Below are 19,465 nucleotides of genomic sequence, written 5' to 3'. Positions count from 1 at the left end.
TTCTGGAAAGAGGTTTTCTTTGGGTCATATTTTTTTAAACTGGGGCTTGGTATTTTTTTTGGGGGGGGGAAGTCTCTTAAAGATTTTAAAATAAAATTATTAACATTTTCAAGTATTATGAATGGGCGGACAAAATAACAGGAGTATAAATAGTGTCTTAAAGATTTTAAAATGAAATAATAGCCATTTCAAGTATTTTGAATGAGCGGACCAAATAACCAGAGTATATATAGAGACATAGAACTCGTTTGTTCCGCTTGCTTCAGAATTACCAGAAGCGCGGACCAAACAATCTCAGGCTTGCATGGCTAATATGCTTCGATGGAGCATGCAGTAAATACACCACACTGCATTATGGGTGTAAACAGCAGTTCACAGTTTAAATGTTTTTGGTCAAGGTTTAATTTTTAGATAAGATCATATTTTTTTCACTGACATGCGGTTGTATTTGAGATGGAAACACGACAACATTGGCGGGAGGTTGATAAACAATGGATGCTTAAACAGGAGTATTGGAGAAGCAAAAAGGTAAGTTTATTTCAAATAATGACGGAATAAACTGTTATATTTTTAGAAACAGACTATAGATCATGTCTATTTTTTCCTATATTATTTTTACTGTGAATGACCGGGCCGAATGCACATTTTTAAATATAATTTCAAGAATATATACCGTAAATTCGCGAATATAATACGCCCTCGTATATAATACGCATCCCCGACTTTGGTAAAAATTTATCGGTAAAAATTGAAACTCTGAGTAAAATAGTCACTAAAATAATAATCAGTGCCGAAATCGGCCATTTCCGAAAAAAATGGGTCAGTATATTTTTGTGTTGTGAGACTAGTAAATCAATTTGGGGTTATCAACAGTCTGTTTCACAGTATTACCCCGTATATTGATCGCAATGTGTTATCGTGCTGTTGTCATGACAGTTGCATAATAAATATCTCTGTCTATTGTTTATATTACCGTTGATTGTTACCGATAACACACGGGCCACCTGCTGACATCCAGGTCAAGCAGTCATAATTGCAAAAGAAAGAAACAGAGACGCTGTTTGTTTTTTTAAACATTTAGTTCCATTAAACAATATTTATGACGATAATAATTATAATAATAATAAAATAATAAGTAGACAAAGTGGTTACTTCCGTTTTATAGTAGTCTAGATGAATTACTCTTCCGAAGTGTTACAAACTCGATACTTTAATTTAACTTAAAATAAAATTAAACTGCTTGTGTTTTTTTCGTATCCCTTTAATTAATATAAGCCGCTGTTATTTAGAATAGTTTGTGAGTAAAAAACAAATTAATTATCACCTTTCAATTTAATTCGGCAATCGGTCGAAAAGTGTAATATTAGCGTCATAGAACTAATTATTTAATTACCACTCTTTACTTCAGATATGGTAAATATTCGGAAGAAAGATAAAAACTGGTCAGCTTAGAAATATTTATTTACGGGTATTGTCACGTTTTTTTTTCATTTGCTAATCTCTTAATACAACTTAGCTTCCAGTCGCTATTTTGTAGGCAGACGACGATATTAACTGTGTATTCAAAGTATACAGTGTCTGCGCATGAATGACCCAATATTATCACATAGCTCCACCCGTTCTCATGTTTCATTCGATAACGTCATTTCATGTGTAAGCGAGCTCAATGTTGATTGGCCAGTTACCATGTGCACTTCAATAACAATATGCTCAAGCAATGTCTCATAATCAGGTACAGACCGGGTTTTGTTTACTGTTCCAATTGCAAACACTTTCATTGAAACAAAGAGACAAATATAGAAAACCAGTCCGATATAAACGGCGGATGTTTTCAACTAAATTTTACTAGATTTTCGCATTTTCGCAAATAAGATTTTTATTGAGCCAAATTCTCAATATTTTCGCAAATGGCTCAAATGACGAACTACAGCTTGAGCCCTGTTGCCCCTCTTTGATGTAATGGTGTAGTTCAAAATGGCTGCCACGCAGCGAATAACAACGATTTAGTAGAAAATTTTCACAGGAAAAATTTTGTTCTGCTCTAAACTCGTATATAATACGCATCCCATACTTGAAGAAAATTTCGGCAGTTAAAAAAGTGAGTATTATATTAGCAGATTTACGGTAGTTCTGTTCCTATACAAAATTATACATGATCCATGGACCAAAAAGAGGGGATAATGCCTAAATAAATATAACTTTCCACATGTCATATTTTGCGAAGTAAATTATCAATTCCTAAATTACACTCAGTGATATAAATACAGCGATTTTCCTTGTCCAATTGGGAAAAGTACCCGTACCGGTCCGATTGGGAAAAATTGAGTCGTGAAAACCTCAAAATTGGGAAAAATCGAGTCGTGAAATCCTGAAATTGGGAAAATCGCGTCGTGAAGTTTGGGTCTTATTGAATACATCATACAGTTCATACTTAATTGAGCATACCCATTTAAATAATCATTTGCAGGCATGCCTTAATGACCATTTAGTTATAAAGTTTATATAAATAACAAAATATTATAAAGAACACACCAAATCAATTACTAGTTGTTTTAATCTCTTTTAAAGCAATGTCTCTCTCTTTCATTTTTGTGAAAATTTCAACAATCTTTGATGTTTGATCATCACTGACTCAGTTGCTTGCATCCCTCCCTGCACAGCATCATTATTGCTGTCAATGTGTCCTGTGATAGATGGTTCCGATTGGTTTTTTGGCATAATATTTGCTATTATGACTCATTTCAAACTACGATAAGGTTACAAACCGACGTAAAACAGTACGCTGGCTGCCTGGCAAAAGAACCGGAAACAGTAACAACTCTATTGATTGAATGCGCTGAATAATAAAACCCGAAATTAATCGAGCGCGTGGTTACACACAACTATACGATTTTCTTTGTTCGCTCGCCGAAAGTTGTTTTTTTTACGAAACTTTCTATCGTTTTGAGAAAAAATTCGGACGCTGATTGGGATTTTTCCAGATGCCGATTGGGAATTTGGGAATTTTCGCTCGATTGGGAAAGTACCGTTTTGGGAATTTGGGAATTTTCGTTCGATTGGGAAAGTACCGTTTACCGGTACTTTATAAAGAAGGAGGAAAATCGCTGAAATAATTAAATAAACTTTTGGATAAAAACACTGTAGACTGACTCGCTGAAGAAGGGCTGCGATGTGTGTTAAAACAGAAGATCTTCAACCAATTATTTCATTTTTATTCACTACGGCTTTAATTGTCGGTAAGAGCATTACCAATAGTGATAGTTAAACATGATTTGTAAATTGTTGAGTGAATTCCAAAATGAAAACTTACATGTAAATCTTTCCACGGTCGTTTCCATTGCGATTTGATCTGTATAGACATCTGTGAGTTTACTTATGAGCGATCTCACTTCCTCTATCTCCTTAAATTCTTCATTTACGCACCCAAATCCAATAGCTTCCATGCCATCATCTTGTTGACTGTCTTCGGCGGCCATGTCTAAATAAAAGGTACTTGATTGAGGAATTCCATGAGATGTGACCACATTACACTAAATGTTTGGTTTGATGACTGCACGGCTAATAATTACGGAAGCGAGACAATTCACCCCCAAGACAATTCACCCCCAAAAGACAATTCACCCCCTAGACAATTCACCCCTGCTCCCTGGACGATTCACCCCCAGATATTTTGTTGTTGTTTTCTTTTGCTGTTTGTTTAGGATTAAGTAATTACGAATACCGTAATTACTTGATGTTTTCGGACACTTAAAAATATTTTTTTTTTTTATAATATCTTATTATTGTTTTTTTTCCATTAAATAATCAATTATGTGATTTGTTTTATTTAAGATTGTTTTTATTCATTAAAACAGTTTATATTTGTAAAAAGTGTATAAATAAATAATAATGGTATTGGATACATTATTTGGAAATACTCCAAGGTTTTGAATTTGATAAGTTATGCAAGATTTCGAAATTATCATAATATTACTATGTTTATTTTTAAATGGGAAATATAATAATAAAATATTTGTCACATAGTCAGTCAACAAAATAACAACACCTAAAAACAACCTTTTCACACCACTAAAGGTAACAATAAACATTGTAAATAAATGTAATTTAAATTTAATAAATAAAAATAATTATTGTTTTAATGAAACACCTATGTTTATAGGCAGTTAAATAAAAATAATAATCAAATTATCAGGTGAACAAAAATGGAATTTTTTGATACAGGTATTACCAGGTATTATGCCCAGCCCAGTATAATTATTTGTCAATGTGTGTAACTGAAGTCTTTGTTTATAATAATAATAATTATATGTTTACAAATAATTTTTTTTTAATTATTTGTTTAAAAATAATAATGAAAATATCAAGTGAACAAAAATAGAATTTTTTAATACACGTATTACCAGATATAATGCCCAGCCCAGCATAATTATTTGTCAATGTGTGTAACTGAAGTCTTTGTTTATCTGTTTTGACACTTTAATTAATCTGTTTTGACACTTTGATAAAGGGGTGTGAATGCGTGATTGTAATACCCATTAATTGCACGCTCACAACCAAATTAAATTTCTTTTCTTTAATTAAGGTTTTCTTATCAATTAAACCATTTTATTTTATTAAATTAATTATCCTATCTAACATGAATAAATAAATAATTGTGATATTAATGTAAAATTCTAAGAATTTAATAAAACTAACTAATCAACTTCAATATTTGACAAAGTACTAATAATAAAATAGTAAAATAATAATATTATTGAAAACAAATGCACAAATATTATAAATACAAAAAACTTAATTAATTTCAATTCTATATGTTGTAAGACAGTTTATAGAAAAATACATTGGTTGAATTGCATTTGACAAAAATCACAATGTCATCTTTCATTTACATACTACATTTATTATTTTCACGTCAAAATTGTGTGCAAAGTCAAAATTATAACCCCAGAACATTTGCTCACAACTTATGTTCAAATATGACAAAAGCAAATGACCATAAAATCTCATATACAAATATGGGGGTGAATTGTCTTGGGGGTGAATTGTCTTTGGGGATGAATTGTCCAAGGAAATCAAATTCTGGGGGTGAATTGTCCAGGGGGTGAATTGTCTTGGGGTGAATTGTCTGACATCCATAATTACATGCTTACATGACACTTCATCACAGCTTTCAAAATGTTGATGTGTACATTCTAAGCATGATTAAAAATCAAATAGTTCACGGTTGCAGTAAGTTGAATTGTGTGTATTTAAATATATAGCCGAAAAAGCCTAGTCACTTTAGGGTCGAATAAGTTTGGGACCGAATCGACCCGAACTTTGGACTGGGCCGAAAAATTTAGCTTTGGGCTGAAAGTGCCTGCTACCATTGAAATAATAACAAGAGCTTGCGATGACAAATAGCGATTGCCGACATAATGTGTTTCATATTTTATAGAATATATTGATACTTCTAATGAAGGCTATGGCCGAAACATATTTCGTTTAAAAGATATATATAGGTTACATTACAATTAATCATTGTGTATCCCTCCGTGGTCCATTCGAAAGTAGTGCCTATTTCTAAAGAGTTCCTTTTCTCTTCTTGAATATAAGCCATTTAACAATGTGAGACATGTCTTTTGTGGTTATTTGTAATATCCTGTATGTGTCTGGAGTACTTTGATGCCTTGGATTGGAAGCTACCTTAAAAGATGAACTTTTGAGGGTGTGTTTTCTATTGTGTGGGGCTTTTGTCGAAATTAGGATTCCGAAACGCGTTTTTCTATGGTGGGTTCATTCGACAGCGATTTACTTTCTTAGAAGTTGCGAGACGGTATGTTTTTGATTGCAATTATTGGAAGATGACAGATCCATCTTTAAAATGATACCAGGTTCGGAAAAATTGATACGTCGGAAAGGCAAGAAAAATGCTGTAAAAGTTGTCAGTTTTATAATGGGACCCTATGGGAATCGGAATTAGTGTAATATAACCTATATAAACAAAAGTAACGTGTGTTTGCGGCATATTTTATTTTATCTTTAATAGGTTATAATATTTGTTTAGATATGTATTATTATGTTAAATATAAACATTGCACAAAGCAAATATATATCAACATTTATTGATAGATTGTTCTACGAAGTCATCCCAAAGATCTATAAATTTACATCAGAATTGACAAATCTTTTGTTGCTTGAATTGTCGTGTCCACAATATTGCTTCTAGTTTTTTTTGGAAATGAAACGATTCCATTAAGTATTAGTTGAACCGCTTGCCAATTATTTATAAAAAAAACTATGATTGTTGATCGTTTCGGATATTGCATGGTTGTAAACATTATTATTTGTTTAGATTTTACAATTTGTGTGTTTAAAGGAATCATTAATAAAAATTTATTCACTTAAAATATTTGAGGGAATTTATTTACATGGAAAACCCTTATGATAAACTCTAATTGTCCGCAATTTACACTTTGAACGTTTATTGAAATTGTCGATAATTGCATATATTTTCTACTACTACTTTGTTCCTTCCTACAGTCAATTGCTGACTATGACAGGAAGGCGACTGTCTGGGGACAGCGAAATGTTAAAAGTCACGTGTTAAAAATATATATACAGTATGTACATGAAAGTGATGTTAAGTGACATACGAAATAACATGGTGACGAGCGATGTAAAAGATTTGACATTGACTAATGATAAAAGTATAAAAACAAGATAGTTTATTCCGAGACAGTTGCCAAACCTGCAGTAAACTGACTGAGGCTGGTGCTGCTCTTAACGTTGTATTGGAAGGCCATTCCAATACCTCATTGGGAAGAAATAATTTTGATGATATATAGTTCTAGAGAAGGGTACCAAAAAAGTAAATTTCTTGTTATTGTAAGATGTTGGTGGTCTATATAGATTAGATGATTTTAAATTTTATAGAGTAGTATCAAGGATGTGTTAATTCTTCTCTGTTCTAAAGTTTGCCAATTTAATTTCTTTATCATTTGAGAAACGCTACTGGTTTAATGGTAGTCATTAAACACATAACGGGCTGCTGACCTTTGCACTCTCTTTACTTGATATGTTAAGTTTTTTGCCATGGACTCCAGGACTCCAGGGGTCATTGGTTCGAGCCCTGCTGAGGGTTACCTTTTTTCTTTTTTAATCTTATCTTGTTTTTTTACTGGAGCTTTTTATATCCAATGTTAACATTTATCAATATAAAGCATTTAATGACAAACTTCAAAACATGTCAAAATCTGTGAAAAGGCCCCTTTAATTGTGTTTCACAGCTATGTTTAGAACGAAATCCGTGTTGGAATGGACTAAGAAGATCGTTTGTGTCAAAATAATTCATGAGGTTTGATACAATGATATGTTCCATTAATTTTGAGGATATACAAGTGAGGGAAATCGGTCGATAATTACATGCTTTACACTTAGACCATTTTTAAAAATTGGGGCAACCTGTGCAGAACTTCAGTCAAGTGGGACGGAGCCAGCGTCAAGTGATACACAAAAGATTTTTGTCAAATATGGCGCTATTTCATGATGAAGAGAGGAGGTGATATTTCGTCTGGGCCAGAGGCCTTATTTGGATTTTTAAAAAAAGTCTACACGAGATAGGGTAATGTTCATGTTATCCATTTTACTTGAAGTTGTTGGATGAATTCCAGATTTTATAAGATTTATTTCTGTTTGGTGTCTAAGATTCAATGGTTTAGGCTTGGAGAACACAGATTCAAATTGTTTATTTTACAATACAAAATTCGTTATAAATGCAATAACATGTAAATGGCACATTATACTGTAACTAATACTTTAAAAAATTAGTGATTTGTAACCAATGTCATTCTAAATCAAGCATATCCTCAGGTCACAGAGAGTAACCTCCCTGTTATGCTTCTGTCGGTTGGAAATTGCTATCACATTTAACAATGTCATTGCCGATTCGAGCCTTTATTAGAAGTTTTTCCAGTGGTAGCATTCAGCGAAGTGCGATTAAAAATGTGACGATTATTGGCGGTGGTCTTATGGGCGCAGGTATTGCTCAGGTACAGTACAAGTAAAAAGGTAGTTTGATTAACGAGAGGTTAAAAACTATAACGTCTTCACCCTGTGACTTGCGATTGATAATGTGAGGTTATGAATGTAATTTAGTGTTCAGCCAATGTATGTCATCTGTAAATAAGGCCGCGGTGGTGTAGTAGATGAGGTGTCCGCCTAGCGATTGGGAGTTCGTGGGTTCGGTCCCTACTCGTGGAGCGTTCAACTTCAACGGTGGTACTCGACAAAATCCACTATGTAGACACAGGTTTTTTTTCCACTTTTTGGGAAGATAGCCCATGGCTTTGGAATTGGGAATTTTATCGGCATTTTCATGAAATTGGGAAAATAAATTCATTAGCCTTTTTTTTGGTTTCCAGTCAACTCGTACCTAAGTCAACTCGTACCCTAGTCAACTCGTACCCGATTTGGTCAACTCGTACTTTAGTCATTTTTCAGATTGGTCAACTCGTACCTTTTTAATATTTGTTCTTTATGGAAACAAATTGCGATGGGTGTTTGCATGCATTTGATGTTTTTTATGTTTATTGCAGGTACGAGTTGACCAAATAATTCTGTTGTACTGAGCAAGTGTGACAACTAAAAAGTATACAAATCGTTCTGATACAAATTTCTTTGTTTCATTTTTTTTGTTTTGTGGCAAAAATAAGATTAATGCCAAATTCTATTATGACAATGCCATTTTATTTTTTTTAAATTAACTGTAAGCAATATTGAATTAGTTATTTTAAAACGTAAATTAGTTAAATATAATTCACGTTCCATAAATACATCAGTGCATTTGATGTTTTTTATGTTTATTGCAGGTACGAGTTGACCAAATAATTATGTTGTACTGAGCAAGTGTGACACCTAAAAAGTATACAAATCGTTCTGATACAAATTTCTTTGTTTCATTTTTTTTGTATTGTGGCAAAAATAAGATTAATGCCAAATTCTATTATGACAATGCCATTTTATTTTTTTAAATTAACTGTAAGCAATATTGAATTAGTTATTTAAAAACGTAAATTAGTTATATATAATTCACGTTCCATAAATACATCAGTTCTCATTGTATATACATATGGGGCCTGCTTTCTGCTAATCTTGGTATTAGTGTACATAGTACAACACACCAATGGCGGCTGAGCGCAGAATACTGCAATCGGCCGCCAAAAAAATCTATATGGATTTGCGGACAGAAATACAAAGAAGGAATCTGCGGACGATTTATACAATTGTTGCGTTATAACTCGTATACAGATAACTCTATTGATAGTTCTGTGTTCTTTATTCAGTTCTTTACATAATGTTTCAAAGTCCAATACATCCAAGTCCAAAAGTTAATCAACAATATATTACAAAATCCGTTCAAATCCATCCGTATGAAATTCTAATTAAATAATGTATTGAATTAATACATCAAGCAAAGATACTCTTACTCTAACGTACATTTAGTCGTGTTACTTTGTCAATTGCGGAAGAGAAACCTATCACCGAAGACGTAATTTATCGTATATATCGGTCATTTTTGGTTTGCTTATACAAGTTTTAATATAAATTGACGTTTTATCTCTCCATTTGGAGACCGTTCACATAATTTACAAAATTGGCCTTTAAGTTGCGCTGCTTACCATTTTAATATTTATATAATTAAATAATAATAATCTTATACCTTAATGTTTTTATTATAATTGAACATTTTCTTTGAGGCCAATTTCTACAAAATTTAAAATATACTGCTCTGTTTTATTTACATAATTTATGTTTATTTACTTAATCATACGCTAATAATCATATTAAAAATCATATTAAAGATAATTTCTAAAAAAATTAATAATAACAGTTCTGTTTTATAAAGATGATTTATGCATGCATCAATATTTAGTATACTCTTTAGGATAATAGTTTCAACTTAATAATCATATTCTACATAACTAATTTCTATATGATTTAGTAATTGTTCTCAATGTTAACTATATTAGGTTAATACGACACTCAATCAATCAATTAACACAGACCGTTATCTCTTTAATCTCTTAATTAATCGACATTGATCAATAAAGGCCAGTTGCTACTTCACACAGCGCAATACACGCGAGAATTATTGGAAGTTGATCAGTTTAGTAAATTGAATATTGATGATGTTTTTATTAAGATTTAATGATGTTTATATGAATTTTAAATTTATTTGCCTATGCAGGGATCGACAAGATTACAATAAATTAGATAATCCGACAGACGGTGGTTATATATTGCTGAATGAAAGAACCATACACAACGCAAGAAGTTACACTCAAAATCTCATAATCTTAATGATTATAATACACATATGAATGTACAAATAATTTATAAATTTAATATATACAGCTTATATATAAAATAATAAATGATGCACTTTATATTGTGTACATTATAATTTAGACTTAACATACTCACCAGTTCCAAATAGTTTATTATATCCTTTAACTTCAAAGTGGATCATACCTTTAATTGGTTAAGTCATCATGCAGTGTTTACAATCAAACATTTTATCAAAAAAAATGCAGACAACTACCGCGCGTGTCATTTTAGATGCACGACAAACAAATTGTTTAACAAATCGCCGACGGTCCTGTTGTCATAAAGGTGTTATAAGTCAACATTTTATCAAACAAAACGCCGACAAACACGTCCTTTATATTTATACACGTGTGAAAAATAATGAACTTGTCTACTACTCTACTTTTGAAAAAAAACAACATTTTTTTTATAACCTTTATCTATATTCATATCAAAAACATATTTCACGTCTTTGATATATATAAATAATTTTTAGGAGGGTACGTGTTGACCAATTCGGGTACGAGTTGACTAGTGGGGGTACGAGTTGACCAAAAATCGGGTACGAGTTGACCAAATCGGGTACGAGTTGACCGAAGGTACGAGTTGACTAAGGTACGAGTTGACTAGCTCCCTTTTTTTTCCACACGAAAAGTCCACTGATTAGGGAAATACTAAATTTGATTTAACTCTTTATAATCATTCAAATTAAAAGAAAAAAATCATATAATACTTTGTTAGATGTAATTGAATTAAAATTGAGATAAAATACACAAAAGACTTCTTTCCAAAAAAAAAATAAAAAAAAAAATATATATTTTTTTTTTTTTGGCAATTGGGAATTTTTTGCCACATTTTGGGAAAAAAGTATACTTTTTGGGATTGGAAAAATAGCCGAATTTCAGCTATAAAATCGGGCCAAAAAAAAAACCTGAGACATCGACGTCGAGGGCAAGTGTATGTACATCGCTGTATGGCGAAGTGTTCCGACAAGCATTACATTTATTTACATAATTTAAAAAATATAGGAGGTTTTTGTGTGACGTCACAAGAGGGGTTTTCCGTTACTAAAAATAGATTGGCCGTCAACTTCTCGATCGCGGCCTATTACATATTATCAGAGTAAAGGTCGTCGGAAGACTTAATACTTACAATTTCACAAAACAAAACTATAAATACCCGTATTCTTTTTTAAGTAAGACTTTAATAAATGATATTTCAAAAATTATAAAACATATTAATTTGAATATAATTATAAGTGATAACGCAACTGTTAAGTATTTGGCTTAAATGACTGCTCAATATGCCAAGAGATGACCTGGAGGTATCATAAATTGTGTTTAATGACCAGACACATGTGGTTTATTCAGGGTATATGTCCTCGGGTTTATGACACTCTGCTTTCTTAGTAATTGTCTGGACAGTACCCGATTATAACGAGATAATCGGTTTGTGATGAACAAAAGTGCAATTAAACACTGGGGTATAAATGCTGAAACAAAGAGTGTCAAAATTGGTGTGAACAATTAAATAAAAACAGTTACATTTATCAAGAGGATTTGGTTAATCTTTAACTAGGTAAGTTTTTACAGGCATATAGGTTCAAATCAGTTTCTATATGATGATTACATTAAATCAATCTATTGTTGTTTATTTTCGTCCGTATTTGTGTTCATTCATTGAATTGAATTTATTCTGAAAGAATTTCAATTTCTAAGTATTTTGTTGTTCTTAAAAAGGGTTGCAAATATGTGTCAAGTAGAGATTGTTATGATAATCTAATCACGATGCGGTTCATCAAATGCAAACAATAGCGAAATGGCCGCAGTGTTGACGACCAAAACTCGAGCATGCGCAAACGTGACGTCATTATCGGAATCCCCAAAACCTCCTATAAGAATTCGTCCTCTTCAATCTGCTGTTCACATCACTCTACACCATTATGTGTGGGTAAAATAGTCAGAAGACTAACTTGTTTTTATACTGTACAAAGATAATGTCCCTTTATATATATATGATGGCACTAAGGTACAAGCTGGATGGTGGATTTAAATACATCTAGGCTTACAGCAGAAACACAGTATTCTGGTAGCTTATTCCAGGTGATGATAGTTCTTGGGAAAAATGAATGTTTATATACATCGACCCGTGTTGGTATTTGGGTAAATTTTATGCTATGGCTCCTTCTGGTGGATCTTATTACTGCAGTGGGTGGGTGGTTTGACACTGGTATAGCAATTAGGCAGTACATGACTTTATACATGATGGTAACATCAGCTACTGCTCTCCGTTGTTGGAGGCTGGGCCATTTTAGGTCACTTAACATTTCGCTCACACTTGATGGATTATGCGGGTTCCATGGTTTGTTTTTCACCCATCTCGCGGCATTTCTTTGAACTGTATTTAGCGGCTTTTCTTGGTTTTCATTTTTGACTGGGTTCCAAACGGGTGAGGCATACTCTAATTTTGGTCGAACTAAACTAAGATATGTGTTTTCTTTCACTTTGGGCAATATCTTAGATTTCTTTTCGAAAATCCGAGAACACTTGATGCTTTTTAGATGTGCTGTCTATATGGTGGTTAAATTTTAATGTGTCACTAAATTCGACTTCCAAGTACGGATGGTGGTCAACAATTTCCAAAGTGTCGCCTTTCATTTTGTAGTCATATTTTGATTTTGTTTGTCCAGTGGATGCGAATTGCATAATAGCACATTTTTTAACATTGAAGTCCATTTGCCAAATATCACCCCAGAGTTCTATTTAAGAAGGTAGTGTTGTAGCGCCAGTTGGTCTGATGTACTATGGATTGCTCGATAGAGTACGCAATCAGTACGAAAAGTCTAAAAGTAGATGTTATATCATCAGTAATGTCATTGATGTATACATGTATTAGAAATAGGGTCGGTCTCAGAACAGTACCCTGAGGAACGCCGGATGTGACCTGGGCTATGTCTGATGTTGCATTGTCCACCACTACTTGTTGTTTCCTATCTTTTAAAAACGAGTTAATCCAGTTTTGAGTATTTCCCTTTATACCATAGTATTCTAATTTGTGTGAAAGACGACGGTGGGAAACTTTATCGAACGCCTTTGAAAAGTCTAAAATTGCCATGTCCATTTGTTTTCCAGAATTTAAAGATTTAGCTAAGTCATCGGTTGTCATTATAAGTTGGGATTCGCATGATCTCTTGGAGCGGAAGCCATGTTGATTTTCATGAAGAATATTTTGTGAGTCTAGATGGTCCATAACTTGGGATACTACTATATGTTCTAGCATTTTTTAGATAACCACTGTTAAAGAGACTGGTCAATAGTTTTCTGGTTTTGTTCCATTTCCTTTTTTGAAAATTGGTACCACGTTAGCATGTTTCCATTCCAATGGGATTTCTCCAGTTGATAAAGATTGTTGAAAGATACTTGTTAGAATTGGTGTCAGTTCTCATTATCTCCTCCATAGACACCAAGTACATGGTTCTTCCCAGGAAACAGACTCGACAGTGTGCATATCTGACTATAATAGGCCTTCCTGTAATAGTCAGCAATTGACTGACTGTAGGTAGTACGAAGAAGAAAAAATGGAAAATTCTTTAGATATTTTATGAAACCGGGCGGCGAATTTACATGAAAAAGCCTTTAGTAATTGTAACTCCTGTCAACCTGTAGGATCAAGAGCTGGGAGTTGGATTATTGCAATGAGCCGTCTGAATGGATAAAAAGACCCGACTCTGCCAGCAGACATGATTAAGCAAAGTTTTATTATAAATAATGCAGTTGTCCATTAAAATGGTATCAAACTATGACGTTGACTTTAATAATTTCATTTTCTAACCAAACTGAAAGAAAATTCACCTACTTTTCTTTTCAAGGTTGCTGCATCCACTGGACATAATGTTGTATTAGTTGACCAGACTAAAGACATTCTCAAAAAATCCCATTCCAGCATCGAGAAAAGCCTGCAGAGAGTTGTGAAAAAACAATATGCAGAAGACCCAAAGGTACATTTTATGTGAATTTTATGTAACCTCACAGATGAATTTTAAAACAAAATATTAAAATTAATTGTCATGGCTGTAATTAGGTAAAATGTATTTACTATATGTTAAGGCTTTCAAAAATGCAACATAAAAACTAGCTTTTAGGGAAATACACATGAATATATTATATTTTGTGTTCCCAGGCTGGTGAGGCATTCATGGCTAAAGTCCTAAGCCAGCTTTGTACTGAAACAGATCCTGCAGCTGCAGTGAAGAGTTCAGATCTTGTCATTGAGGCGATAGTGGAGAATCTGGAAGTAAAGAAGAAGTTGTTTGCATCACTCGATAAAGCTGCGCCCAAGTAAGTGTCATCATGGAATTTGAAATTAGAAGGATTCTATAATAGAAAAACATTTACAAGTAGTTATTGTTTACTGGTCAAGGTCAATTGAGGACAAATAACTAATAACTTGTATAAGTAATTAAAATGTCAAAGAAACATAGTTTGTTGTTGAAAATTGTTTCAATGAATGCTGTTAATTTATAACTATTTGGAATGAGTTCAAAAGTACAGCAGTTACTATTGTTTACTTGTGTCATGTAGAACTTGTGTGGGGATTTCTGTGTAAGAGGGCTAATCCATAGAAATTCAACATGTTAGATGCCTGCTATGGATACACAACCAATGCGAAAGACAAAAAAATCTTGGTGAAGATGAGGTCCAATAAATAAAAAAATAATACCGGACCTTATTCTTCGAACAAACAATAGAAAATAACTTATATTTTAGAGTTTATTATCCCTCGCCATAGGCGGAGGGATATTGTTTTGGCGTTGTCCTTCCGTTCATCCGGCACTATTGTGTCCGGAGCCATATCTTGGAAGTGCTTTGGTGGATTTCATTGAAACTTGGTATGAGTATATATATGGATAAGAGGATGATGCACGCCAAATGGCATTGTACACCATCTGTTAATAATGGAGTTATGCCCATTTGTATCTTGAAAAAATGCATTTTAATATAAGATTAGAGCTTTATCTCCATTAACACAAGAGCCAGAGCCATGTAAATTGCCATAGTTGTTCTCAATCATCTGGGGGTGCTTCACATTCAACACCCATAATCCTAGGGGCTAAGGTCAAGGTCACTTATTGAGGTCAAAGGTCACAAATTTGATGAATTATTCATTATTTAGTCATTCCTTTACTATGCATCAAGGGATTCTGTAATAACTGTCCACAATTATTCTCCATTATCTAGCTAGTGTCAAATATTACACTTTTGTGTCAAGAAGCATATTGGCGGGGTGTATAAGCCATTATATAATTGCACATCACACTCCTTGTTTGGAATCATCGCTTGATTATTGCTACATGACACTTGTCTACAATTATTGTTATATCATAGCAACATTCATTTGTTTATTTTACAAATAGATGGGAACTTTTTATGCGCCCCTAAAATTTTCGGGGAGCATATAGTTGCCAGTTTGTCCTTCCTTACTTCCTTCACACTTTTGTTACAGTTTCTCATAGCGTCTTCAATATTTTACCGATCTCTTACATATTTAACATGTAGGTACCTTGCATGGACCTCTACCTTTTGATGAGGTTTGAGGTCACTGGGGTCAAGGTCAAGGAGGCTAATAATAGAATGACAAAGCACATCATCGGGAAGCATCCATCAGTTTCACTGATATTCTTGTTTTAATAAGCTGAAGTTATTTTTAAAAAGTTATTAAAAATAAATAAAAAGTAATAGGCAGTTCAGAACATCTTAAACATTTTGAAGAATAAAGAAGGGTATTGCCTTTGCAATTCCACAATCAAATCTCATTTTTGGTTATTAGTCCTCTATTTGGTAATTATGGTGTGATTTAGTACCTTCATTACTGGCCTCACTAACATGTCTACTCTTCTTCATAACATCCAGGAATTTAAAGACATCAACAGAAGAAATACATTGTACAGTTTTTATTGCAGTTTTATTTTATAACAATGCATATACATGTAAACACGATCAGATGATAAATTTATGCTGTGTTTTCCTTTTGGTTCTTGGTCCTGGACGAGTTGTGTATTTTATAAAATGAAATACTATCAGCAACTTTGGTTATAAAGATTGTAAATGCTGGTAAAACTATAAAGCTCAAGAACATCAATTTTTTAATTTTGGGTCAAAGGCGATGTTCATGTAATGGTTATTGTGTGTGAGAATATTTCCACATTTTCACAATTTGTACAAAGAACTAGACACTCAATAGCTGTAGTGGTTTATCACTCTTCATTTTTGTGCTCTGAAAATGATTCTTATATGATTTGTAGGCATACCATATTTGCCAGCAACACTTCGTCTATTCCCATTAAGGAGATTGCTGTTGCCACTAAGAGGATGGACAAGTTTGGTGGCCTGCACTACTTCAACCCTGTGCCTGTCATGAAACTACTCGAAGTATTGTTGATGCTGCTTGTTTCGAAACCTAGATATTTGTTTACATGCTCAAAGGACAAAAAATATATTGATAGCCTTTGATAGATGGTTCATTCTCTAAGCAAATCACATAAATGTAGACTTGTTGATTTAATGTCCTCATCTTTTATTATTTATTTTTTTAACGAATTGACACACAATGTAGCTAGTTAACAAAAGATTTATGATTTCATGTGCGACTTGTGACTATTTCAGTATTTGATTGTATCCAACTTGATAACTTATGCATTTCCTCAACATAACCAAATAAGAGTTAACCACAACTTATCCTATGTATAGGAGGTATTTAGATTTATATATTTGGCCACCATATGCATCAATATTCAATTATGTGTGGATTTATTTTTCAGGTGATTAGAATCCCAGAAACCAGCGACGACACTTTCAACAAGCTTCTGGCATTTGGCAAGGCTATGGGCAAAGTAACGGTCAACTGCAAGGTAGGGTACTGGTCTGTGCTGGGGCTAGTCTGTAAGAAAAGCATGCTTAAATAAATGTAAACATTTCTCATTTCTTGTCAGGCATTTTGTCTGATAGTGCCCAAATGTTTGTCAGAAATTGTAATGTTTGTCAAATTTGCTTAAAATTGATACATTACCCATTCCATGTTGAAAAAATATCAAAAACAAACAGCAGAAATAACAATGCATCTTTGTGTGCATAGGACACGCCGGGGTTCATTGTGAATCGTCTGCTAGTTCCCTACATGATGGAGGCAGTCAGAATGGTGGAGAGAGGGGAGGCAACTCCACAAGACGTGGACACTGCCATGAAGCTTGGTGCAGGCTACCCCATGGGCCCGTTTGAACTGACAGACTATGTCGGCTTGGACACCTGCAAGTTTATCATTGATGGTAGGAATGGGGTCTGGTTGGAAGGTGTAAAGGTCAGGTCCTGTTGCTTTTGTTGGGTGCATTACAAAATTGACGATTTAGTGTTTTAACTGTGACCAAAATAATTCAATTTAATCAGAGCACCTGTAAAAGTTAATGTAATACATGACTGTTATATAATTTTATATAACAAGATGTGATTTCTCCTCCTCGGAGCTGATTTCTTCCCTTTCAATGTAAAACTAATTTCACAAATAGTTATTAGTATACAAATGAAGGGTTTAATTTAAACATGTAAGGGGGTAGGGCATTTTCCTCCCCTGAGGTGGTTCTTAAATCACACCCCAGTGAAATAATAAACATAAAAATAATCAGTTGTTATACAGATTCAAAACAATATGTACCGGTAAATTACTTTATAATGAAAAAATACACCGGATAAGAGTACAAACATATGAAGTGTCTGTTGCAGGGTGGCACGCCAAGTACCCCAACAACCCCCTGTTTGATCCCAGCCCACTGCTGAACAAGTATGTGGCAGAGGGGAAACTTGGCAACAAAGTTGGCGAGGGATTCTACAAGGCAAAGAAATAGCTGGCCAAGCTAGCTCCAGGGACAGTGGCTCTATGACAGTTGATTGGCGCGCTGATTTGCATTACTATTAAAATTGCCAGTTCATAGGACAGTCGTTGTGCTAGATACATTTCACAAAAATTGCATAAATGTCTAACTGACAATTTGTCATAGAGTTAACACTTAAAACACTTAAAGTAAGTTTGTTTTTGTCTTAAAGAAATTGTACTTAAATATTGTTCATTTGCACATTATGCAAGTGGAGTATGCCTTAGAATACATGGATTTTATTTGTCATGTTGTTGATTTAAAATAAACCCTGTTATAATTGAATTACTTGAGACTTTATTATGACAGATTTATTATGCTGTAATAAATTCTTTAAAACTATTTTCTTAGGCCATCGTTTGTGAACGCTTATCAAGGAAACATAATACTACTCAATCCGGTATCTGCGTTGTGGATAAGCTTAATTTATATGTTTAGTTAGTTATATACATATAGCTTGAGGGATTGCGTTCAAACATTTAATTCCATTATTTTTCCAAATTAAAATAAAGCTACATGTATTTAAAAGCAAATATAAATAGATTAAGCATCAAAATAAATATGGATTTCTTGAAATTTCCCAAGAACTTGGGTATATAGCTGGTTTCTATGGAATGGCTCATGGGATTTTATTTGTTTGGATAATTGAAATATACTCAGTAAAAATCAAGAACAGTGTTTGAAACACTCCTATTATCAAAACAGTTTGTTTTAGAAAGAAATGTCATAAACCCTGTCAAGAACAAAAAAGATGACCATTCTCTTGTCCAACAGCACTTGTTTTTAAAACAAGCATTTTTTTATAAACAGGAGCAGGCTACACGGATTACCGGTGTATTGACAATATTAAGGCCAAGTTTGAATCTGTGTCAAGTGCAATAACAACTAGATCAGCAATGTAGGTCTTCTATAAATGGTAAACCCGGAACTTAGGTAAGAACTTTAGGGCCATGATGGCATTGTAGTTTGTCGGTTTCAGTGGAAACATCTTTCAAAAGAGTGATACTCTAATAAATAAAAAATGGAGAGAATTTCACTGCAATTAAGTTTTGTTTATGAGCTACGATTGAGCGTACTTCAAACTAAATTAAAACCTTCCAAGTCCCCCAAAAATGGTGCATGAACAAAATAAGGAAAAGCATTACCAAAATAACTCAGTTCAGAAACTTGTAAAAATAAGAGCTTTAAAAAGACAAA

At 33.3% G+C, this 19,465-nt stretch overlaps 2 protein-coding genes across 2 annotated transcripts in view; one reads left to right on the top strand and one right to left on the bottom strand.

The window, feature by feature from the left end:
• Window positions 1-3,540, bottom strand: part of LOC127868792 (tubulin-specific chaperone D-like) — a 62,286-nt gene extending 58,746 nt beyond the window's left edge. The window contains exon 1 of the mRNA XM_052410871.1: window positions 3,311-3,540. Within this exon, the coding sequence (XP_052266831.1) occupies window positions 3,311-3,476 (166 nt within the window). The 5' untranslated portion in view covers window positions 3,477-3,540. The remainder of the gene's footprint in view (window positions 1-3,310) is intronic.
• Window positions 3,541-7,838: 4,298 nt separating this feature from the next.
• LOC127868785 (hydroxyacyl-coenzyme A dehydrogenase, mitochondrial-like) lies at window positions 7,839-18,553 on the top strand. The gene is made up of 7 exons (XM_052410860.1): window positions 7,839-8,030; window positions 14,216-14,344; window positions 14,527-14,684; window positions 16,649-16,775; window positions 17,165-17,254; window positions 17,479-17,668; window positions 18,120-18,553. The coding sequence occupies exons 1-7, from the start codon at window positions 7,914-7,916 to the stop codon at window positions 18,239-18,241; spliced, it is 933 nt and encodes a 310-aa protein (XP_052266820.1). The 5' UTR covers window positions 7,839-7,913; the 3' UTR covers window positions 18,242-18,553.
• Window positions 18,554-19,465: the final 912 nt, after the last annotated feature.

The sequence above is a fragment of the Dreissena polymorpha genome, chromosome 2 (genome assembly GCF_020536995.1).
Source record: "Dreissena polymorpha isolate Duluth1 chromosome 2, UMN_Dpol_1.0, whole genome shotgun sequence".
NCBI lineage: Eukaryota > Metazoa > Mollusca > Bivalvia > Myida > Dreissenidae > Dreissena > Dreissena polymorpha.
Note: the sequence above shows the minus strand (reverse complement) of the source record. Positions and strands in the feature narration are given on the sequence as shown.

Bases quoted from the DNA above. Each gene is read 5' to 3' on its own strand.
- LOC127868785 (XM_052410860.1), top strand. From the start codon at position 7,914: ATGTCATTGCCGATTCGAGCCTTTATTAGAAGTTTTTCCAGTGGTAGC. The intron at 14,685-16,648 runs GTAAGTGTCATC...TATGATTTGTAG, and splicing joins CTCGATAAAGCTGCGCCCAA to GCATACCATATTTGCCAGCA. The intron at 16,776-17,164 runs GTATTGTTGATG...TTTATTTTTCAG, and splicing joins CTGTCATGAAACTACTCGAA to GTGATTAGAATCCCAGAAAC.